This window comes from Rhamphochromis sp. 'chilingali', assembly GCF_963969265.1.
Source record: "Rhamphochromis sp. 'chilingali' genome assembly, chromosome: 12".
NCBI lineage: Eukaryota > Metazoa > Chordata > Actinopteri > Cichliformes > Cichlidae > Rhamphochromis > Rhamphochromis sp. 'chilingali'.
Window position 1 is genome coordinate 14,083,722 of NC_137939.1, and position 25,229 is coordinate 14,108,950.

The following is a 25,229-nucleotide window of genomic DNA, read 5'->3' on the forward strand; positions in this document are numbered from 1 at the left end:
GAAGCTTTACTTGTTTTATCCAAATACTTCATTGAACTGTTGCCATTTATACACTAGTTGTAGTCAAAGACAGGACATGCCATGGCTGTAGTGCAATGTTGCCTTCAAATGCTGGTCGTAAGCCGAATAGAAACATTCTGCTAATTAAAAAAGTATATAAAGTTTAATGCGAATGTACTTTTTTCTGCCTGCCTTTTTTTTTTTTTACAACAGTGGGATGACACTTCTTCATTTTCATACAATACACAATACTGCGACAAGTATAACTGCATTACATTAACTCAAAAAACCTCATCATGGCCAAATTGTCCTGTTGTCCCTGAATGCAGCATTGATGTGGGAGAGTACGCATGAGGAGAAGGGGGGTGTGACGTCATGGCAAGGGTGCCCGGTCTCCAGTTTGGCGGAGGAGAAGTTTGTGTAGCTTCGACAAACTCTACACACCACAGGCGGGGGTAGCAAATAGAGCTAAGAAGAAACAGGACTGTTAATAACTTTTGGGGGGACTGTAATATCAACATGACATTATTTCCAATGTTATCTAAAGTGCCATTATAATTAATATTGTTGTTCTTGTTGTTTTTTATTTTTTAAGTAGCGACCAGAGCGAAGTGGATTTATATCCTTGACGTTACAATTAACGGGTTTTATTACTGCGCTGTTGTTTCTCTCTGGTTGGGCGTTTGCTTCCCGTAATTAATGAATAGGTCCATATCGCTTTCAAGTGTCTCGTATCTGCCATCGGGCGGTCTCGCATGAACTGCGTAGAGGCAGCGAAGAGGGGGGGTCGGAGGCTCCGTCAGCAGAGCCGGGCTTCAGGATGAAGATGCCTCGGGGAGGACGCCTGTTTCTGGCGACGTGCCTCGGCTCGCTGTTCGTTCTCGTGCTGTACTTTCAGAGCATCACTAAACCAGGTAAGCCCACACATATATATTCCACTCACTGGGGAAACAGTGAGTGGGGTACTATTTAACGAACATTTTTTTTTAAATGTATTTAGATACGGCAAATAAAACTGTGTTCGATATATTGTGTGGTTATCACAAGGAAGGAGAAAGCAGAGGGTCCGCACTTTATTGACGTTAGCTAAGCTAGCTCTTCTTCTCATTCGCTGTCGTGGAAAATATACGCTGGTGTAACGAGTGAAAGAAACTACAGATAATTAGGCACACACACTGGATTTAGGGTTTAGGGCAAGTGAATGACTAATTAATAGCGAGGAAAATACAAGTTATAAAGCTCTTCGTGCTTTTTGGTCTTGTGGTCTTGCTAGAGTCTGCATCCTTTGCAGTCAATTTTGCAAAACTGTGAAGTTTTAACGGTGGCATAATGAAGCGTGAATAAGCTCACATGGAAAAGGTGTAAGGGTTTGAAAGCCCTCTGCCTTTGGAGAGAGACCCCCCCCCCCCCCCCCCCACACACACACACACACACACAATTATACATACATACACACACACACACATATTCCTCCACCGTGACTCTACTCTCCTCCTTTTACCTCTACTCTCCTCTGCCTTTGTTTGCTGGGCAGCACAGAGAAAAAGGACTGCAGACATCCAGGGTGAGGAGTAGGGGGGTGAAAGAGATGTCCAGATGATGGATTTGTGCCTTGCCATGCATACTGAAGTGAAGCAGCACATGCGCTTAGAGAAGAGGAAGAACAAATATTTAAATTGGTTTGTCAAGGAGAGAAAAAGCAGCAGAGCACAGAAACCAGACAAATCAGCTGTAAGCAATATTTTTGTGCAAGAGGATTTTCCATCAGTCGGTGTGGGGATTTTTTGTTTTTTGTTTTTGTTGAACAGTATCCAGGGTAACACTGCACGTATTAAGGAAATGGCAAAAGAAATAATCACATGCACCCCCTGAATATCAAAAAACACACACCTGAAACAAAAAACAAAAAAGCTTGAAATCACATTTTATGGCTTTCAGTAGCAGACACACAGACCACATGTTGCCAACTCCACAAGCAGCACACTAAAGCACTTTCATTGACCTCCCCCTTCCATCTACAGATTATATACCCTTACTGGTTGACCCATTGAGGCTTGGCTGCATTAGAACCTGCTAGTAGCAAATGAAAACCACATGAAAAGCAGGTTGCAGCCACAATAAAGAAGACTAATTAACTGGATGTCAGCAGAACATCTACTGAGCGTGAATTTAAAAACCGAGATCCAAGCGTTGTTTAATTTACCTTTTTCTGAAATGAAACAGGGCACAATCTTTAGCATCTTTAGATACTTTTCAGCCTACTCCCTTTAGATATTCATAAGGTATTGCATTTTTCCATAGTTCAGATCTGTGGTTCGATCCAGAACTCGTTCCATAAGCCCTGGTGTCACGAAGGATTTTGTGATGAGTAACCTTAAAGAACTGTTTTTCCTGCAGATGCTTAAGTAGAGAAAAAAATGGATTTAAGACCTGAAAACGTGATGATTAACACAAATGTTGCAGACAGTTAATGGGATTTCCATTGTGGCTTTGGTACAGTTACACTGACCATAAAGTCGTGTGTCATGGTGTCCTGGATCATCCCCGTGATTTCTGACAGATCAGTTAATAGTTTTATCTTTGTGCTGGTTTCCATTTCAGTTCCTTGTCTGTGTATAGTTGTTTTTTTGTTTCAGTATGTGCTTGGTCTCCCTTTCAGTGTACAGCGTATGCCTGTTAAAAATGAAGGTTAGTTCCCTATAGGGATTTTCCACTGGTACCTTCTCGGCTTGACATAAAGCAGCTCAACTCAACATTTTCCATTACTATCAAGTACCACCTAATGTGTGTGTGTGTACCACCTAATGTGTGTGTGTGTTGTTGTTATAGCAACATGGTCAAAATACCAGTGATGTCATTTGTATGTGACACGAATGCCAAAACAATGGAGGACGTCGAGGTGAAGGTACCTGCTGCTCATTGGTGGCGTTTTGTCAGACTTTGATTTTTGTGAAGGACATGCCCTCATCATCACTGACTTTAATCATTGATTGAGACTAGCTAATCAGTGGCACGCATTCTGTTGATGCCACATTTTCATATCTGCTCAGATCACTTGGATCCCCAGTTGAGCACTACTAACAAAGTGCCTGTTACCAGGTACTACCAGCTCATGGAGAATGCTTAAAAGTTGAGTCGCGTCGAGTTAAGCTGACCTCAGCCAACCCTTCTTTCCTTAGTCCCCCCCCCCCCCACCTTGTTACCTTGAATAAGTTTACCTGTGCCTTACTGTCCTTCTCAGTTGTGTAGGTGTTTAGTCTGCGTTAGGTTATCATTGTACTTCTTCTTTTTAAGTTTCTCTACTTGTGAATGTAGAGTTTTTTTGACAACGTCACGGTTACAAAAATCTGGACTTCAGATGTGTAGCAGCGGGTTGGGAAACAGCTTAAATATGTTAGCAGCTTTGCCCCGTAGTTAATTTGCCATGTTTCAAAGTTGTTCTGTTTTGTGACTTAATAATATGTATCGAAGAACAGATTTTTTGGGAGTTCAACTGGATAATTGAGGTAAGACAGCAGAAGAAACACAAACAATTGTAAACAGCTAACAGAAAGCTAACTGAGTTTATCTGTACTGAAGCACAAAGTAACATACACCCAGTACTAGGGTTTAAAAGAATCAGTACTCATGTATTAATAGTAATTTGATACTAAAATGAATATTCAATTACGATATTAAATTGCAACCACTGCAGGCAGACTTGCACATGGCTTCTTTTTTCATTAACAGCTGAAGTAATTAACGTTCATGTACTGCAGGGGGAATTTAGAGAGGTAAAGCTTCCATTTTAGCAGGTTAAGCAAGCTTAACCTGGCCACACGTTAACATTAGCAGTTTATTAGCAATTACCTGTTAGCCACATTAGCCATCTGTTATCATTAAAGTAGGGGCTAGCAGTGTGTGAGTCGCAGATAGGATATTGAGCAGTGGCAGATACACTGGCCAGCCACTTGGCTGTTTGGGAGCAATAGAGTTCTGAGTGTGGAGAACTAATCCGAGCAAATAAAGAGTGAAATTGAGAATAGAGCAGTAGAATCGGATGGTTTCAGGTTTGAAGAGCAGAGCTGAGGATGTAAAGAGCTGAAAACTGAGGTTGAGCAGTGTGAACGCTGGATGCCGGGAGATGTGGACAAAATGATAAACTTTAACTCTTCTGTTTTTACAATAATTTCTTTGAATTTATTTATTATTTTGTTCAAGTTCAAGTTCAAGGTTCTTTATTTGTCACATGCATAGTTATACAAGTATAACACACAGTGAAATGTAGCCTGACACGCTCCTCGACATGTGCAAAAATTGGGGGGGGGGGGGGGGGGGTGTAGAGGAAGAACATTATATATATATATATATATATATACATACATACATATAGTATATACACTGGGTGAATGTGCAGTAGTAGCAGCAAGCAGGTGAATTCTGTACATTAATATGAATAGACATCTGACTATTTTACAGGATAGACAATATAAACATATTTAAAGTTAAAGGAATTGAAATGTACATTGTGCCTTGGTTTAGTGTCTGGAAGAGAGTCCTGTCTCAGTCAATTATAGATGATGTGAGCGGGCGGGTGTGTGTGTTTAGGGCACGGATGGCTTGGGGATAGAAGCTCCTCTTGAGTCTCTCTGTCCTTGCCCGGAAGATGCGGAACCTTCTACCAGATTGCAGAAGTTGGAACAGTTTGTTGCCTGGATGGGACGGGTCCTTCAGTATCTGCGCTGCTCTAGTCCGGCATCTCCTGGTGTAGGTGTCCTGAAGAGGGGGGAGAGCAATCCTGCAGCAGCGTTCTGCTGTACGGATCACTCTCTGGAGAGCTTTTTGGTCCTTCACACAGCTGTTCCCAAACCACGATGTCATGTTCTGTGTGAGGATGCTCTCCACAGCGCCTGTATAGAAAATCCTGAGGATCTTTGGAGAGACCCTGAACTTCCTCAGTTGTCGTAGGTGATACAGGCGCTGCCTAGCCTTTTTGGTCTGGACCTGAATGTGGGAAGCCCATGTCAGGTCTGAGGAGATGTGGACACCAAGATACTTGAAGGACTGCACCCTCTCCACTGGAGCTCCGTTGATGATGATGGGCTTGTAGTCTCTGTGCTGACCCCTTCTGAAGTCCACCACCAGCTCCTTGGTCTTGCTGACGTTCAGCTGGAGGTGGTTGTCCTGGCACCACGATGCCAGATTCTTCACTTCATCCATGTAGGCCGCCTCATCGTTGTTGGAGATGGCACCCAACACCACTGTGTCGTCAGCAAACTTCACAATGGTGTTGGAGCCATGGGTGGCCACACAGTCTGAAGTGTAGAGGGAGTAGAGCAGTGGCGAGAGGACACATCCCTGAGGTGCTCCTGTGTTGATGGTGATGCTGTTGGAGAAGCACCTGCCCACCCTCACCACCTGAGTTCTGCCAGTGAGGAAGTCCAACACCCATGCACACAGACAGCTGTTAAGTCCCAGATCCCTCAGCTTTGTGAACAGTCTGCAGGGCACTATTGTGTTAAACGCTGAACTGTAATCAATTGTAGCCAGCTATGACGTCAATTTTAAAATGCAGGTAGTGAGCGGTTCAGCCTTTTACAGTATGCGCTATGTTTTATTTATTTATTTTTTAAAGCTTCTTCGTTTTAACATTACTAATTCCATAATTAATCAAAGGTTCATTTGTAACTTGTCTATAATGCTCTTCTTCTCCAGTCAAAAAACCTATTTAGATGTGTTTATACATTTTACACTAGTGGTAGGCGGATCGATCCAAATATCGATTTTATAGACACCAAGTCGTCATCGGTATCGGATCGTTACTAGCCTGGTGAGATTGATTCTTTAAGTTCTGCTCTTATTTGCAATGCTGTGCTTTCGGCAAAGACGAAACAGCCTGGTCGCCGGACTCGCCGCTCCTGTGTCAGCGCAGGAGCGGCTGTGAGGAACCTTGGGGTCACTTTTATTAAAGTATTTGGGGTATTTGCTACAGCTGTGTAAAATACAATGCAGGTGCTTTTCTTTGTCCAGGTTTTATTTGTTTGATGTTTGAAAGTTCCTGAAAAGATGCAGTTTGTCTGGCTGTTTGACATGTAACATTCTGAAATGGTAGCTGCTGTGTGATACCTTGGAATGAATTCTTTTGCAGAAATAAATCAATAAATCACCAATAATAGAGCAAAAGTGGGATGTCAGTCAGGAAACAAACCACACAACCAACAAGGAGCTTCTGTATTTAGCCTCACTATTTTTGCGTTTTCCCTTCGTTTTTGGAGCAGCTGATAACAGCACAGCTCTGAAAACACTTGCAGGCATGCGTTTTAACGTGAGACAATATGCCATTGATTATTATATAGATTATAGTTTTTAGTTGTAATGGTATATGATAACGATAATGGTATATGATTATAGACTTTCAACTTGTTTTCAGCTGGTTCTAAACAAAATTCTGGACCATAGCCACAGGAAATGCATTTACACACCAGGAGCATTTAACACACATTTTGACGAGATACTTAGTCTTAGATATTCTTTCTTGTATTTGACATCTGGATGTCCCCATCTGATTGTGATATCAGTGACAACAATGTGATCGGCTAGTAGAGCAGGGCGATATCACCAAAAATATTTATCACGATATACATTTGAAAATTTGCGATGATGATATAACTGACGATATAATTGACACTAGACAAAATACTTTACAATCCACAACTTTATTAGTACAAAAAAAACCCATCAATGTATTTTCACTTAAACAAGCAGCTGTTTTTTATGTGCATTAAAGTTATATAAAAATGTAACAGTGCAAATGTAAATTCCTTGCAGACAGTTTAACCAAAAGGCATTTCCAGTGGAAACTGGCCGACATATCCTCAGCATAACCATGTTTAATATCCACAAAACTTAAAAAGAGGTTATACACACACAATACGGTAATATTATGTTGAAGCACAGTACGTATCACTCCGCGAGGCTCCTGCCTATGATAGCCGTAATGCTCCAACAATCCATCAAGCGGTGCGGCTTCGTAGCTTAGCAAAGTCGTACTAAAACATTTGACAGATTTCGAGCACCGTGTACCACATAAAATCGGATTATAAGGGGCACTGTCGATTTTCAGAAAAATCAAAGGATTGATTTTAAGTGTGCCGTATTTTCCAAAAAACACGGTAATAACGACGGCCCGCTAGCATGGTCTACCAAAAATAGTGCTTTGTCGTGTATCTGACGGACGAAAGCTAAACCAGTTCCACACCACTGAAGTTGCAGCATTTTTACAAACCAATTCTGGTTCATCCGTTTCATTCAACGATCCACTTTCGCTCTTCTCATTCTCTGTCGCCGCCATGCTTTTTCCACCATGTGCGTATGAAAACAAAGGTACTGCGCATGCATGTTTTACCCATATTCTATCGCAATATTTAATTTTCTTATTGTTGCCCAACATTATTCACCGGTATTACCGTGAACGGTATGATATGGCCCAGCCCCATCGGCTAGTGACAAGATGATCGGATGGAGCACAGCGGCACCCATCAGCAGCGGCGTGCCTAAATTAGCTGGGGAGTTGTCTTAGCCTGTAGGAAGCTAACAGCAAAGTTTCATTTTGGAGGAATTTCTCCCTGACTTGATCACCAGGTTCTGTTTGCTGAAGTGTTTAATTTAACCAAAAACTGAGATCAAATGAGTTCTGATAATGATGCTTGATCTTGATGGTCTCACTATTCTTATGTTGTTTGTTTGCAGGTTTTTAGTTTGCTTACATAACCTGTTGCCACCAACTTAACTAACATTGTTTCACTACATCTGTCTCTGTGAGGTCCCCTCCACATGTGGCATGTGTGAGAGGAGAGGTGAAATGAGGTGTACTCAGAACAAAGAAAAAAAACAAGATGAAAAAAGAAAATGAAAGTAAAAGGCAGCCAGTCTAACAGAGTTGCGAAAAGACTATTTGTAATATATTTGTTGTTGTCCTTTTGTCATTTATTATCTTATTAATAAATTCAAGTTCCAGAAATTGATGCTGTCGGATTTATTTGCTTTTCTAGTTTTATTAAATTAGGAAATTAATTTTTAAGTCGAGTCTGATGCTGCCTTACACACAAAAGACTGATTCATTTATCACAGCAAAAGGCAGATACATTTGTTACCTTAAGCCAAGGTTATCATATCAAACCAAAGCTGGATCTGGATGGTGCCCTAATAAAACCAAGACTTACAAGTGACAGACTTCCTTGTGGGAGTAACCAGGTCTTAGCTGCAGTGGAAATCACTTCCAATAATAGTGTGACTGTTGGTGAAGGATTGGGTAATCAGTGTCAAACAGTGTGGACAGTTGTGTGTGGTTGGTGTTACTTCACTGTGGTGTTTTCGTCACATTAACAGCCTTTTGAATTCTGTAACACTTTGCCATCCCAGTACAAAAATAATACTTGATCTCTACAGCTGCATACAAGATTATTGTCAGGTCTGAGCGATATGGATAAAAGTCATCTTCTTTTTTTTTGTCATTTCAGTCAGTACTATACATTTGTATCATGATGAAGATTGAATCACTAAAATCACTACATCTGACAAACCTGAAGCTTCATTTTTGACTCCTAAGTGGGATTAGGAAAATATAAGGTGAATCTTGGTTTAAATATTTTCTATCAGAAGCTGAACATGATAAATGTACTATAACACTGGACAAGAAAATGTAAATAAATACCATGGGTACGTATAATGAACTAAAATCTAAATTCTGGCAAATTCTGGCAAAAACTTAAATTATTACAAAAACTGCCTGTGAACTGCTGTCAAACTGTTTTAAATTGTTGGGAAATAATCCCACAAATTAAAAAACATTGATAATTTTCTGCAGTATCCTCAGGACAATTTCCATAAGGTGAACATAAACCAAAGTGACATATTTGCTGAATTCTCCATGGGAGAATCTACTAGAGATGGCACGATACCACTTTTTTATGTCCGATACCGATACCGATATCATAAATTTGGATATCTGCCGATACCGATATGAATCCGATATAGTGTTTTTTAATCAACAAAACTGTTTTTTAAAATATCTTGCTGCATTTTGCAAGTCTGCAAGTTCATACTCAAGTTTAAAACAACAACTACACTAAAGCTATTCTGTTATACCTGTATACAAAAAAAATATTTCATAGTTCAGCAATACTGATCAATCTAATAAACTTAGACCTACACCATCCTCCCTATTCTGGTATTTTAAAGAGTACTTAGCGTAAATATTAAGCAACCTAACTAATAGGGTTCCAACTCCCAGCAACAACAAAAATAAATAAATAAAAAATAGGGAACCACCCCTCACGCTCCACCTCATGATGCTTAATCAACGTAATCAACCTTAATTTGATGCAGTGTGAAAAAAAATGCACAGAAATCAATTATTTTTCAAGAAATATTAAATAGATTCAACATCTTTCTTCAACAAAATTGCAGACTGCACAGATGGTACCTTCCCAAAGGAAAATGTACTATAGCTTACTAGGGTATATATATTAGACTTAATAGTCACTATATACAGTAATTGACTTCTATTAATTTTACATCAAATTAAAACTTTGGGTGTCAGATAATTATTTATTAAAAGCTAGACATTTTAAATGAGAATAAGACAGAAAAGTATGTCTTTGTGCCCCCTTTTCCCAGTTAATGCCCTATCGGCCCCCCTGGCTAAACTTTGCTAGATCCGCCCCTGCACAGTTACCAGCCGTCAGCTACGTAGAAAAAGATCCTGGTGTCGAAAGTAATATTAAATAAATTGTAACAACAGCTTATCAAGCTTAAACGTGCTGCTGTTGTTCAGCCGCTGGTTTGCTCTTTCTGGCGCAAAGTGGACCAAAAACAAACAAGAGAGACTCACGACAGAAAAGCCGATCAGCTGATCATTAGCAGTTTCACGATTGAAGTAGCAGCCGGAGAGCGAGAGGCAGTCGCTCGTTAAGCTTAACGTGGGAATGCTTTACAAACATTCAGAGATGGACTTACACACTTGCTTTACTTCTCTCGGGATAACTTTGTCGGAGATGAAATGCCAGGTTGCTAGCGAAGCTCCAAATGCTATCCAGACCACCGACAGGTCCCGCATGCCACAGCTGCTCTATCACGTGATGCATACTGCTCCGACGTTCTGAGGCGAGTTACGGCGTGTTGCAAGTTTTGTGAGGTGCTTTCGTGATATTTAATGGATCGGATTACATTTTTTATTTTTCTCCGATATCCGATCCAGTAATTTAGGTCAGTATCGGACCGATACCGATACGTAATATCGGATCGGTCCATCTCTAGAATCTACTGAGGGCTCATGAAAGGCAGTATAGTCTCATTGAAGTGGGCGGTGACACTCATGCATGGGTCAGTTGTGTGACTTGTACATTATCTAAACACTCAAAGTCCTCATCAGGTTCCTTTTGATCCCCTGGGGTGTAATGTTCGATAACACTATGGCTAGAGTTTTCGTTCACATTCTCAGTTGTCATTTTGTCTTTTGTCTCGCTCACACTCCTGATGAACCAGTATGCTGCAGCCCAAACATTAGCACATTTGCTGCTGCCGACTGCTCCTCCAGTGCTCTGTCTTGTGTTTGTAAACCCAAAGACTTATTTCCAACTCTGTTCCAACCACATGACTCAAGAAAGTACAGTACAGTAGTCCCAGCAGCGACAGGAAGCATGGTGCATATAATTGTTGTGGTTCTATTGTCTGACTTCCTAAAACAACACCCTCGGTTGGGAGTTTAAGAAAGTAACACAAAGTCCTGTCCAGAGTGGTCTTATGAACTCATTTGCCCAAGTCATGTCATGTGTTACGCCATTAAATGCTCACTTAGTTAGGAATTTGACTGAAATGAGATTGTGATGTATATTACAAGAGGCTTAGTGTTGATGTTATGACTGACCCTTTGACATCAATGAATATATTGTGTGTCTAATTCTTGATCAGCAGTGAACTATGGTCAGGCAGTTTAGATTGACAACATACAGTGTCCATGCAGCCACTGCAGGGGGATGCTTGGACAACCAGGTGATTAATGTGAAGGGACACAAAATTTAATATGATATAATTTTTAAAGAAAATAAGCAATATTTAAGATACTTACTCTAGATTGCATTGGGTTGGCCTCTAGTAAAACTGTTAGGAACCTTGGGGTCACTTTTAGAAACATCCTCTCTCAGAGTGATGCTTGTTCCTACATTCATTACTTTGCTATTGTTATCAGGTTGGTCTAAAAGTGTCACGGTCTGCGGAGGCAGACCGTGCGGAAAGGTGTGTGGTGGACCCAGGTGCGAACACAAACGAGGATGCAGGAGTGGATTCCAACAAAACGAGCCTTTTATTATGGCTGATGAAAAGAACAAAAACAGAATGAGGGCAGCATACGTGTAGTACTCAACAGAAAACCTAAACTGGACAAAACTAAGGAAAGACTATGGCTGGAGGTACAGAACACAGGAGGTGGTAACACAGACGACGCGAGACAGACTGTATGAAACACAGAGACTAAATACACATGAGGGATGATCAGGGGAAGTGGCCACACATGGGAACACAGCTGACACACATGAACTTGACAGGACAGAAGGAGTGAAACTGAATACACTGACCGTGAATACAGACTTTCAAAGTAAAACAGGAAACATGGAGATTAGACAAGACACATGAACCGGGGAGACGTAGTACAGGGGAGATGACATAACCGACAGCATGGACTTGACAATATAAGACACGCAGACATAAACACACGAAGGGCAAGGGAGACTTAATACACGGGTAATATGTACAAATGGCTGGACTGCCTTAGTGACCCTAAACAAAGAATAAACATCAAAATAGGCTAAAACACAAAACACTGGGTCGCACGACCCAGGACCATGACAATACCCCCCCCTCAAGGGCTGGCTCCCGACAGCCCAAAACCGAGAAACCAAACAAAAACAGAAAAACCCCACCCAGGGCGGGAGGCGGGGGACCAGGACGGAGGGACCAGAACAGGAAACAAAACGAACAACAGAACACACAGGAGCACAAGACCAAAGTCCAAACAAAGTTCAGGGGGCCGACCCAGAGCCCACAGGCACAAGAGTACACGGGTCACATGGTCGGGGGGCCGACCAGGCGGGCGGCACAGGTGACAGAGCCGGCCCGGAGGCCGGCCGCGCAGAAGGCAGCGGCGGCGACGAAGGCGACGGAGCAGTTCAGGAGGCCGGCCACGCAGAAGGCAGCGGCGGCGGCGAAGGAGACGACGGAGCAGTGTCAGGCGCACTGGCCGAGGCCCGGTGGACACAGGACCAGACGAGGCTGAAGACTCCGATGAGGCCGGACCAGACGAGGCTGACGACTCCGATGAGGCCGGACCAGACGAAGACGCCGGCTCTGAGGCTGCAGCCGACGACGACTCTGAGGCTGCAGCAGACGACGACTCTGAGGCTGCAGCAGACGACGACTCTGAGGCTGCAGCAGACGACGCAGAAGGTGGCTGGATGGGCGGTTCGGGCCCCCCAGCCAACGTGGCATGGTGCTGGACGGGCTCCTCGGGCCCCCCAGCAGACGTGGCATGGTGCTGGACGGGCTCCTCGGGCCCTCCAGCAGACGTGGCAGGTTGCTGGACGGGCCCCTTGGGCCCTCCAGCTGAGACATGAGGCTGAACGGGCCCCTCGGGCCCTCCAGCTGAGACATGAGGCTGAACGGGCCCCTCGGACCCTCCAGCGGAGACATGAGGCTGAACGGGCCCCTCGGACCCTCCAGCGGAGACATGAGGCTGAACGGGCCCCTCGGACCCTCCAGCTGACGAGACATGAGGCCGGAGGGGCTCCTCGGGCCCTCCAGCTGGCATGACGTGAAGTGGTGTGGATGCTGCAGGATGCCGGATAGGCACACCCGGGCATCCAGCAGCAGGCGCAGGGTGAACAGTTAAGGAGGCCCCTGGCTGGACCGGGAGCAGGGCTGCCACCTGGACAGGGAGCAGAGCAGGAGGCTGTCGTGGTGGCGATGACTCTCTTGAGCCTCCAATGGAAACATGAGCCGGTGCAGGCGCCTGCAGAGCGACAACCGCTCCCACCTGAGCGCCGAGGCTGGGTGCGGAGCTCAGCTGTGTACTGACTGGCATAACTTTGGGAACCCACCTGGGTGTAGGAACAAACCGGACGGCAGCCATTCCCGCCTGGGGTGTAAACGCAGGATATGGCTGACCTCCGGCTGCCCTGACCCTGGTGGTGGGAGCTAGCTCAGGTGCTGGCTGGGTGTCCACTGCCTCTACCTGGAGATCAGACGCAGGTGAGAGGTCAGGTAACGCCACAGCCACCCTGGGAGTGAGCACGAAGCTCCGGACACTGTCCTTGGCAGATGTAAGCAGAGGAGCAACGACAGACAAGGACCTTGATGTCTCTAAGTCCTTAACACAGTCCGAATTGTCCTTAGTTGCCCTTCTTGGGGAGCTAAACATTCCTTCTGTCTTGGAGCACGATTCAAACAATATTTCAGACCAGAAGCAAGGTGGCTCAGTGACACAAGTGACAGTTATGTTGTCCCAGGAAGCATGACTCTTAAGGCCAAGACTCGATGCATGAACCCACATAACACAACCAGGACTAGGTGCAGATGATTTGAACACAATAATTTGGCAGTCACATGGGAGACAACTACACTTACTGGAGTCTAAGAGCCCTGTTGGCGAGACTGAGTTAAGGAGGGGTTCAGCCCCACACACTAGGCGGCTGTAGAAAGCTAGTGAGTGGGATGCACATGGACTTGGCGTGGCATAGAAAACATAGTGGACTGGCTCTGAGCAATCCGGCTGAATTGTCCTTAGATCGGCCAGTTCATTAACTGCAGTCAAAAGGCCCTGGCCCAGGGGTGCGGTTAAAGGGCTAGCTGGTTTGTGATGATTAGCGTGGCGCCCCCCCCCCCCGACAGTCTTGGGAACACAAAATACAGCCTTGTCATTAGATAAGGGGAAAGCACAACATAAACAGACCTTCACTTTAGTATTAACAGAAATCACAATGCCATTCACAGACATAGGAAAACCCGGCAGGCCCTTAATACTCGTCCAGCCCCGGCGGACTGGTGCAGAAGAGCGGTTGCTGATGTCGGACCCCAAAGCACTCACTCTGGTCAAATCATCAGCAGAGTGAGGAACCTGGGGCCCGATTAGCGCCGGAACATAACATACAATTTCCCGATCAACACCAGACGTTCCTTCTTGCGCTGGGCTAGTTACATAAGCAGAACATTCATTATTCGGCTTGGGAACAGGGAAAAAAGACCCCAAAAGGTGGGTGCTAGTCAAAGGGAATACAGTCTTATTACTAGTCAGATCAGACGTTTTCTCACGTGATTTATAGTCAATGGATAGCAGGGGCTGAGACACAGTCTTCGAAAAGGCTCCAGATGCCGTAACAGTCTTAAAAGAAGCCTCCTTAGTGAAAGACGCATGTCCTGGGTGTGCAGCGTCTTCTCTATCCTCTATCTCCCTAACCTCCCCCTCAGCCTGCACACTCATAATAACAGGGTTTAACAGAACATCGCACGGGTTGATCCCCAAAACCGAAGTGCCTATGGCCGGTTTGGCAGTGTCAGGTTCACAGTACTGTGAGGGCAGTGTGGCGTCCCCAAAAACAGCATGCCCAACACCAGAAAACTTAGCTTTATTGTCAATACAAAACGTAGGCACGAGAGTAACACCTTCAATATCAGTAGCCAGAGGCACGGGAAAGACAGCTTCTTCACTGGCCTCCGAGAAAACAGACTGTGACACGGTGCCTGGGGGGGTGACAGAGTTAACAGTACCGGTACACGGGGTCTTCATCTCTGAGACATTTATTGTCCCTCCGAGCCCCTCGCTCTCAGTACATCCAGAGCGATTAGGTGGACACAAAACACCGTCACTAACCTCCGAGCGTCGGGCGATGCGGTGGCGACGCGAACGCCGTTTCTTCTTGGCCGTGGGTCCCGTTGACGTGGAAAGTGGAGCCTCTTGCGGCGTCGCAGAGGCTGAGGCGGCGAGTGTTGGCGGGGCGGCAGGCGGGAGCTCCAGGCAACTCCGGGGGCCCCCAAGGGCTAGGCGTGTCCCGCGGAAGATCTCACCGTAGTGAGGAGCGAGCCATGGCTCCTCCCGTAGCTCCTCCTGCAGTTGCGCGCATGCGGCGCGCTGCCGCCCCTCGAGGTCGGAATCCATGCCCCCCACAGCTTCCTCGTGTAGCTCAGTGGAGGGCGACACATGCCGTAGCGATGAGCGACGGCGACGTGAACGTCGCTTCCGTCTTGAAGTGGACGCGGACGGAACTTGGATTTCTGTGGCGAGCGGCTCCTCGTCTTCCGACCACATCCGCGCCAGATAAGAAGCGGGAGAAGTGTAGTCCGATCGAGGCGGCGAGGACGGGCGGCCGGTGCGAGGACTGGCGGCCGGTCCGAGGACGGGCGGCCGGTCCGAGGCGGGGCGGCTGGCAGAAGCTCCTCCTCGGAGATAAGCCAGGGCTTCCAGCGTAGCTCGTCCTCCCGATACGCCCGCAACACCTGCTGCCGCTCCTCCTCACCGAAGTCAATAGCCTCGGGCATCTCCGTGCAGACAGGCGGTGGCGAAGATGCGGAAGCCGATGAAGTGTGTGTGTCGGTGGTGAGCCTCACCGTTCCGACTCTGACCGCCACTGGTTCATGAGGTAGCGGGGTAACACCGCAACAGCATGGCTCTGGTGACGACTCACGCTCGCCGGGCCGCTGCTGCTGCGGGCGGAGTCAGAGAGTGGAGACGAGAAAGTCGCTGACGAGGGGGTGCAGCGTCTCCCATAACCAGGGGAACACGGACACGCACACCCCTACTTGGCGGGCTAACTCTTCCCGTTCCCCCTCTCTGGGACAGTGCAGCCATCGGTCGCATAGCGACTCCACTGTCCGGACGATCTCCATGTCATGTGTCGCTGGGTCCGGCATGCTCGCGTCGTACTGTCACGGTCTGCGGAGGCAGACCGTGCGGAAAGGTGTGTGGTGGACCCAGGTGCGAACACAAACGAGGATGCATGAGTGGATTCCAACAAAACGAGCCTTTTATTATGGCTGATGAAAAGAACAAAAACAGAATGAGGGCAGCATACGTGTAGTACTCAACAGAAAACCTAAACTGGACAAAACTAAGGAAAGACTATGGCTGGAGGTACAGAACACAGGAGGTGGTAACACAGACGACGCGAGACAGACTGTATGAAACACAGAGACTAAATACACATGAGGGATGATCAGGGGAAGTGGCCACACATGGGAACACAGCTGACACACATGAACTTGACAGGACAGAAGGAGTGAAACTGAATACACTGACCGTGAATACAGACTTTCAAAGTAAAACAGGAAACATGGAGATTAGACAAGACACATGAACCGGGGAGACGTAGTACAGGGGAGATGACATAACCGACAGCATGGACTTGACAATATAAGACACGCAGACATAAACACACGAAGGGCAAGGGAGACTTAATACACGGGTAATATGTACAAATGGCTGGACTGCCTTAGTGACCCTAAACAAAGAATAAACATCAAAATAGGCTAAAACACAAAACACTGGGTCGCACGACCCAGGACCATGACAAAAAGTTTCTGAAAAAGCCTTCAGTTGATCCAGAATGGAGCAGTGAGAGTACAGACAGGGAGTAGAAAGAGATCCTATATCTCATATTTCTTCTCTTCATTGACTCCCTGTTGAATCCAGAATTGAATTTGAATTACTTGTGCTAACATACACGGTCTGGAATATCACTCAGTGAGCAATCTCACCAAGATCTGTTAGGCAGAGGAAGTCTATATTCATCATTCCACTTTAAAGTGTGAACAGTAAATTGGTTTGATTGGTTCCAGAAGCAACATTACCATTCCCACTTACATTTTACTGTTAGCTCTCCCCCAAAAGTCAAACAAAAAGATTTGTGACACTGTTGAAATTTCCCTGACGTAACCTGTTTCCACCCGGTCTTTTTGATCAAACACATCACTGTTTGTACAAGAATAGAATTGAATCTTTTGCCACTCGTTCTTCTTTCATGTGGCTGCTCTGACCCAGCTGAGCTGCCTCAGTATCACTATGCGAGTGTCCTTTGAGCATCTAAACATGTGTGTTGTCAAACCAGGAGCACATGTGTCACCTTTAAAAGTGCTTTGAACTGCTTCTGTGGCTGCGCTAATTTAAAAGGTTTTGTGCTCTTTCAGTTTGACACAGGAAACCATTTTCTTTCATCAGCATAAAATTTACAGTTTGGTCCAATTAAAAGATGCAAAGTATCATTTTGTGTGGCCAAGTCAGTCGTCCTGCCATAGTTAATATAGGGTTTTGATTTTTTGTCATGGGATTTGCTAGAATCATCATTTCTGAACATGAATATTTTCTCCGCTCACGGTGCTGTTTGCTCTGTGTTCACCCTCGCCGGTTTTATTCCACTTCATTTGCTGGACAGCTGTATGCAACTTTGCCTGCTGTAGGGTGGTAAAGCCTCTGTGTCTGTGTTCCCTAGCTATGGGAAACAATAGCAAACTGTCTGCTCAACAGTGATGTGCCCGTGGCATCTGAACAATATGAGCTGTTCTGATTTACGTTTTAAGTCTGGAGTGGACTGTTATAGCTGCCACCACACACAGGAAACTGAATTCACCGAATGCGAAAAAGCAAACTGTCAGCCATGACTGACAGAGTTTTGAAGGCTGTTTTGACAGCCATCATTGATGCCAAATCCTCTCTGGGTCTTGTGACAGTGATGGATTCCACATCAAAGCTCTAAACAGCATCATCAGGGCCCACTCTGTCATCTCACCCATGCACAGACTGTGGGGATTGTTTTTCACCTAAACATATTGTAGACAACCACTGTAAACCTTTGTCATTAAACACATATACAGACACAATCTTTGCATATCTATTCATACATGTAGCTTAATCAAATAAACTAAGTACACTCTTCATTTGCATGTGTGCACACCGCCACTTATCACTAGCCACTGACACTGATAACAGTGCAGCTGCTGTGACGCAACAAGTGATGTCTTTAAGGTCTCCAACAGAGCCAACAGCTCATTAGAGAGCACATCACACCATGTGCTACACCTGTTGGCAGTTTGTGCTGTGTTAGTATTGTAATGTAAAAGGTGTTAATATGGTTAATAAGGCTAGTGTCTTAAGTACATAAAGATGAAGTTATTTATAGTCAGCTTAAACTGCATTGGTGCCATGTTTTTAGCTTTTTAGCGCTGATGTGTTTGTAACATTTAGATCTGTGTAAGAGACCGGAGTGCACTGGTCACATTGCAGAGGTTCACACAGGATTGGATTCTGTTTGTGGCAGCAGTGCGTGTACCCAAACCTTAAATTATGTTTTTTATGAACTGTTCGAGTTCATAAAAAACACAATGTCATCTTAGCGTCTGAACATTTTCTCAACAGTTGCATCAGGAGACAGAAAATTAGTTCAAACTGGAGCTGTACTGAAGTATGCCTGACTTTATCTGACATGTTTTACACAACTGTGCTACTCTGTAATTATGAATCAGACGTGTTCAGCTTCTTCTTGTGTAAGAATACTGACAAAGCCGAGCTGACGGTTGCTGGAGTTGGATGTCGAACGATGTGAGGTTTCACTGAAATTACTGGAACGTAAAAAAGACTTTTGAATGAACCGTGCTGAAACGCAGATGGGCAGAGGTGTAGAAACAATAAAGGCAGATGCATCGACAGACTGTTAGCTGCAGTGATGTCTCAGATAGATCAGTTCATTACATGCTACATGTTGTTTCAGAGAAGATAAATTTCAAGCGAACCTCAAGTCTGACATCAGATTTTTCAGGTTTTTCAGGTGAAAAAGGATGTGATGACTTACAGGAACTGGTTAGTCAGTGCATCTGCTGAATGTTTGTAAGAGGTGTGCAAGTAAAAGTAAGAAGAATAAGAGTAAAATGGAAAGCGGCTGCCAGCTCGCTAGTGTCACTTAGTGTAAAACTACCAGATCTAGTTTGTGTAATCACCAACATCTGCAGTCTGTAGCACATGAATGTTGTGACACCGTGAATCGGACTCTGCCTGGTGACACGTTAGTCTTGATAATGCTGTAGTCTTTCCTGCCTTTGTCAGCTGCTGGTGAGCCAGACTTTTATTTACTTCACATAAAATACATTACATTTCCTCTTTCTTACAGCTCATGGAAACTAATAAAGATAGGCCTTCTTTTGAAGTGCAATTAAGCTGAATTATACACCCATGCAGTACAAGTGATGCAGCATAATTTTCTGTGCCTTGTATGCATTATGATCATAGAGGTGAAGAGGTTTCCAAAAGAGGAAGCAGCTTCTTTGCCAGTAAAGCAGGGTTGTGATTTGCCTTTGTAGAGTGGGGACAAAACTGCCATTATTCCAAGTCCCACAAGGGCTTTTTGCATGTAATGAGACTGGGGCCTCTTCTGCTCCTCTTCAGCTATGGGTATGTTGTCACTTCCTGATATGAGAGGAAGTGGTGGTTTTCTGGTGGAGTGTGATAGAACACTCTACACACACATACACATAAAAAAAGAAAAAAAGAAACTAAGCTTCACAATGATCAGAGCATAGTAACCACAGATGTATTCGTGGTCATGTGATGTATTATAAAATATCAAAAAAGTTGGCCTGATAGAGGAATTCGTGATTGAACAATTTAGAGCGGACCGTATACACCCATATTTAGAAGTTATGCAAGTAAAGTGTGTGTCATGTTGACTACAAACTTGACTTAGATATTGCAACTGTGCTTATCAGCTGCAAACCACAAAAACAAACTAATGTATTGAGGGAAATGATATTTTTTGGCTGCACAGATAGCAGTGACCGGGGTTTATCTGTTCACATCAATTTGGCAGTCAGTGAATATTAAGAGTCTGTCTTAATAATAGAAAAAGAATAAAGAAACAAATGCGTCCTTGGCACAAAGAGGAAATAAATAACAGCCCGAGTCCTGTGTTTGACAGGCTGGTAAATAGATTTCTGGGATCCACAATGATTTATACAACATGTCACGATTATCCATCGAGTAGCTCTTTAAACATTACACACTGACTGACTGACTCACAGCCTGTAGTCCAGCTAAAAGTTTTATAATTTGATATTCAAATATCTGACATTTCCAGTTCTGCCATGATAGTGATACCTTGACTGTGGATATCTGCTAAGTGTGTTTTTCTGAGTAGATATGTGAGCAGTGATCTAATACTAGTGTTAAACTATAATAGCTATGCTCCTTGCTCTGAGACCAGTAATCATTCAGGTGTGTGTAAGGCAGCATCAGAGTCCACTGAATGTTGATTGCCTAGCATTTTTAAATAAATACAAAATTATTATAAAAAGGTGATCTAAAAAAGGTGATATAAAAGGTCATGTGTGTTTTATTAAAATAATAAAACACATATTAACATTATTTAACTGAGTTATTTGCTGTTGTCTCACTTCAGCACAGTGTGAAGTGGGTTTTTAGTTTCCACATCCACGAGTCCACTTGGGCTTGTGTGACATAAATTTCATCATCAGACAGTGACTGTGTCTGTGTCAGCAACAGAGTGTAGGCTTGAGAGTGCCTATTGCATACTACTGCCATTTATGGCCATGCTAGTTTCCCCTTTCCCTGCTTTCAGTCTCACTGAGTGCATCTCCTCAGACACTTGTGTCATGTATTGAGTGGAGCTGATGATCCAGTTGTTGACATTGGATTGTGGCCTATATTTGCCATTTCCTGAGCTTTCCTCGTGACTTTGGCATGGATAGAAAACCCAAACATTTCAAGTCCATGTAGCGTTTATGCTCAAAACAGACAGTAAACTATTAACAAACCCTCCACAAGTGTCTCTTGACCTACTTTCCAGCTTCCTGAGGAAGTGTCCTGGGTTTGCTGAAGGCTTATCTCCTTAATAATCGTGGACCTGTGCTGTAGACTGAGGGCTCACATGCCTTATGTATTTTAATTATAAATCTCTCGAAGTTGCTGTCTTATTTTAAAGCCTTAGTGTTTCACATCTACAGGATGCCACTTTGCAGTTAGTGTGACTTTTAGCCTGAGTGCTGACAAAAAACATCTTTACTGGTTTAGACAAAATCATATCAGAAATGACATGTTCTTTCTTTTGGCCTGGTGTGGATTTTCGTTATGTATCCAGTGAGTCCAGGAAGACTTGATGTCTATCTGTGCGTGTTGCTGATGATGTGGCACAGATTACCCAGAGGAAGTGGAGGATTTTGATGGTTCATGTGAGCTCACGCAGAGAGGCTGTGCCCCAGGCAGAGGTTGTGTCTCCACAGCCTCTGCCTGCCTTGAGCTGAGATACGCCGTCTTCTTGTTGTGTGAGTGCACATTACACATTTGCTCTGTCACCATTTGTTCTCCTTTTTGTGTTTGCTTCTTCCTCAAAATGGAAGGAAGCAGTTATGATTTACAGCTTCGTGTCAATCTGGAACATGTGACAGTGTTTTTGTCAGACCAGAATGCACAGCTGATGGGTTTTTAAACATTTCAGAACAGCAGGGGTTCAATTTTATTTGTTTGATGTAGTTCAGTAGAAAAGAAGAGACACAGTAGGAGGGAAATGGCCTCCGTCTCCATCTGGATTCCATACTTACAGCCTAGCCATTCACCTTGCTGGTTAATATTCTTTCCATATGATGGTATGGAGACACCCCTCCCCCCAAAATGCTAAACTGCATAAAGCACACTTCCCACATCTACTTACCTCTGTCTTACTCTGGCGTTGTGCCTGATATAAAGCAGCCCTCTGCATCATTTAGCCATATGTGCAAAACAAATTTCTGTTCTCACTTTAGTGCCATTAGCTGCAGACCTAAACACTAACACTGTGTTTGCAGGGAGGGGGGGTGGAGGGTGGCATAGAGGAATGGAAGAAGAAGACAGATGTGTTTACAGAGGCTGAAGAAGGAGGAAGGGCACAAGTATCTAGACTCTCGCAGATCGTCCAGGTCAGCCTAACACCATTCGCGTCCACAGCTAACTGTTGTGTGTGTTTGTGAGCAGGTAAAGGTCTTCTTAAAGCAAAGAGAGGCTAAAAGAGATGTGTTAATAATGTAGGTGTTGGAGTTTTATAGAATCTACAGTATAAATGAATGGTGGGAGATCACATCATGACTGAACGGGACCAGCAGATGGGTGGAAAGTTGGCTCTGTCCGTAACTCCATTTGGACATCTTTACAGCGAAATTTAAACTTGTGCAAATATATGAGATGCTGTTTCTCATTAGTCACCTACATGCAGACTGAATTTTGAAAAAATAACAGTGAAGTGGTTACACTTAAATCAGTGGTTGTGGATATATGACACACCATGCAGCAGACTTGCTGCAGAACAACTCTGATCCATCAGAATGAATGCAGGACCTCTGGAGGTGTCCTGTGGTGCAGAGCGGGTCCTGTGGGTTATGGGGCAGGACCTTCATGGATTGGGTTTGTTCCAGTGCATTTATCAGAGCGGTGTATGGTGAGTTTGGAGTTTATAATCAAAGGCTTTGGCATTTTTTCTAGGCTTCATTGCTTATTTGGACAATTTTTGTTGCGTGGTGGAGCTAGGGGAGACCACAGCCTTGGGGAGTGTTAAGCAACATTAATGCACTTTTCAGTACTCATAGCCGTTAATGCTTTGAAGCGCTCACTGCTTTGTCCTCCTTTGTGACTCTGCAGAGGCAGAAATGAACGTCCTCCATTAAAATTCAGTCAGGAAATACTTTACTCAGATCACCCAAACGAGAGCTTTCACAGGTTGTTTCCACATACACTTCTACACAGTCATTCTTTGTTTTGCACCCAAATGAGTTTCCCCAATGCTGAATATTATTTAGTGCAGGTTTAAGGCACCACTGAATTACTGTCACTTTTCAGACCTGGGAGCAGAGACACTCTGGAGTATGTGATCAGCGAGATGATCAGTTTTGTCCACTTCACGTTTCAGAGGTTTCAGTGTCCATTTTAGTAAAACATGTTTGTTGTTTAAAAGCAGAAGCTGGTTTGAAGGCTGTCACCAGACCAGGGAAAAGCAGGACAAGTCCGCTGCAGACACTTTATAATGGAGACCAGGTGAGAACAATGGCACATATTGTCCCACCACACACGCAATCGCACACACATAGTGTGACTTGAGGGCTACAGCTAGTAGGTAGCAAGTTTCACTTTCACTGTACAGACTGTACCAACTGCAACATCTAAAGCTCAGTACTTAACACACTGTAGTATTAAACATAATGCAAAATGAACACTTAGGCTCAGGCTTCCAGTCTCTGACGAGATGCTGCATTTAGTTAAATCACTTTAAATTTGTATCAAGCTGCTTATTAACATTCAAACATTCAAAAATCCTTGAAGGAATTAAACTCTGTACTGACAGCTGGCCTTCAGCAGTTTTTAAAAGGCTTTTGTTGAAAGTTGTTTGTGCCTCTTTTTCTCTCTCTGCATCGTCCTCATCACAAGCAGCTGGAGCTGTTGGCAGCTCACAAGTCCCTCCAAGGCCGCAGGGAGCTGCTGGAGCAGGCATGTCTGAGCCACACGAGGAAGCGCCGCGTGCTCTCGCCCGAGGATCTCAAACACCTCATTGTTGACGACATGCATGGCCTTATTTACTGCTATGTACCCAAGGTTGGTAAGCACGTACAGATGAAATGAAAGAGGTTTGAGAGAATGTGAGCGGATTGGATGATGATAGAGGGAGACAGGTGCATGTTTTTATTTCACAGGTGTTTCCTTTTCTGACTTGCAGGTAGCCTGCACTAACTGGAAGCGTGTCCTCATGGTCCTCACCAGCGACGGCCGCTACACCGACCCCCTCGCCATCCCCGCTAATGAGGCCCACGTCGCAGGTAACCTCCGCACGCTTTCGGAGTTCTCGGTCGCGGAGATCAACCAGCGCCTTCGCAGCTACCTCAAGTTCATCTTTGTGCGGGAGCCCTTTGAGCGGCTGGTGTCAGCCTACAGAAACAAATTCACGCGCAGGTACAACACTGCCTTCCACAAACGCTACGGAACTAAAATCATCCGCCGGCACAGGCCCAACGCCAAGCCGGAAGCCCTCGAGAAAGGAGATGATGTGACTTTCCCTGAGTTTGTCCAGTATCTTGTGGACCCTCGGACGCAACGGGAGGAACCTTTCAACGAGCACTGGGAGCGGGTGCACTCCCTCTGCCACCCCTGCCTGATCCACTACGACGTGGTGGGGAAATACGAGACTCTGGAGCCCGATGCTCAGGCCGTGCTCAGATTGGCCGGAGTGGAGGGGATGCTTCAATTTCCAACGTCCGGCAAGACGACCAGGACAGACGGCCACATGGCGGGGCGTTACTTTAAGCACATCAGTCCTTTCTTTCAGAAAAAACTGTTCAATCTGTATCGCATGGACTTCATGCTCTTCAACTACTCCACACCAGAGTATCTCAGGACTTGATGAGCATCACTTGTCCTTTCAGGCACTTTTGTGTCGCTCCCTGCCTCGGAGTGGTCCACCACAAGCAGAGACTTGACACTGGGACTCTCCAAGGAAAACAGTTAACGGCTGTGGAGAGTGACTGGATTTTCTGGTTTCAGTAAGTGAAACTAAAAACTGCCTAAGAAGACAGATGGTGTGTGTGCTGTGATCTACTGAGTGAGGATGGAGTTTGTCTTTAGCACAGCAGACTGCAGGTGACACATCATCTCTTTACAAACAGATCCTTTTTGTGTTTGTTGCAATTTCTTGCCAAAGTTTTGCTTCATCAAAATTAGCAAGCCTTGCTTTGACTTTAGTTTGAGTGTTGTAGAGCTGGTGAAATGTGCCTCATCAGCATTTTTCTGCAGCTCTCGCTACAGATTTCTTTTCTTTGTTTTTGCATCTTCTGAGAGGTAGTGAGCCAGAAATGAAACTTGAGAAGAGCAGGTTCTCTTCTCACAGGTAAATGTGCTGACTGTGAAACTGAGCACAGTGTTGCCGTCTCTTAGGAAGGCTTTTATTTATGTCAGTATTTATTGTTTTGGAGAGCAAGGATGTCGGGCTCATTTTTTTTCCCAGAGGAAATGATTTTCTTTTCTTAAAGAACAAAAAGCTTTTCCCTTTCAGAGTCAATATCTTTTTGCCATGTCAGCTTTTGCACATTAACCGATGCTATACCAGGAAACCGTCAGAGCGTACCACATCAGCCTCCTGCTTTAAAACTGCACAAATCTCGCAGCTCTCGTTCACACCGGCTCCCACAGA

The 25,229-nt window shown here is 44.7% G+C and overlaps 1 protein-coding gene across 4 annotated transcripts; it reads left to right on the plus strand.

The window, feature by feature from the left end:
* Positions 1–404: 404 nt before the first annotated feature.
* On the plus strand, positions 405–25,122 carry LOC308406656 (carbohydrate sulfotransferase 11-like). 4 transcript variants are annotated; one of them, XM_080897790.1, is made up of 4 exons: positions 405–914; positions 23,007–23,086; positions 23,477–23,641; positions 23,763–25,122. In XM_080897790.1, the coding sequence occupies exons 1-4, from the start codon at positions 821–823 to the stop codon at positions 24,441–24,443; spliced, it is 1,020 nt and encodes a 339-aa protein (XP_080753916.1). In that variant the 5' UTR covers positions 405–820; the 3' UTR covers positions 24,444–25,122. The 4 variants fall into 4 exon arrangements, with proteins under 4 accessions (XP_080753916.1, XP_080753918.1, XP_080753917.1 ...); XM_080897792.1 differs by having other exon boundaries at positions 23,480–23,641; XM_080897791.1 differs by having other exon boundaries at positions 23,010–23,086.
* Positions 25,123–25,229: the final 107 nt, after the last annotated feature.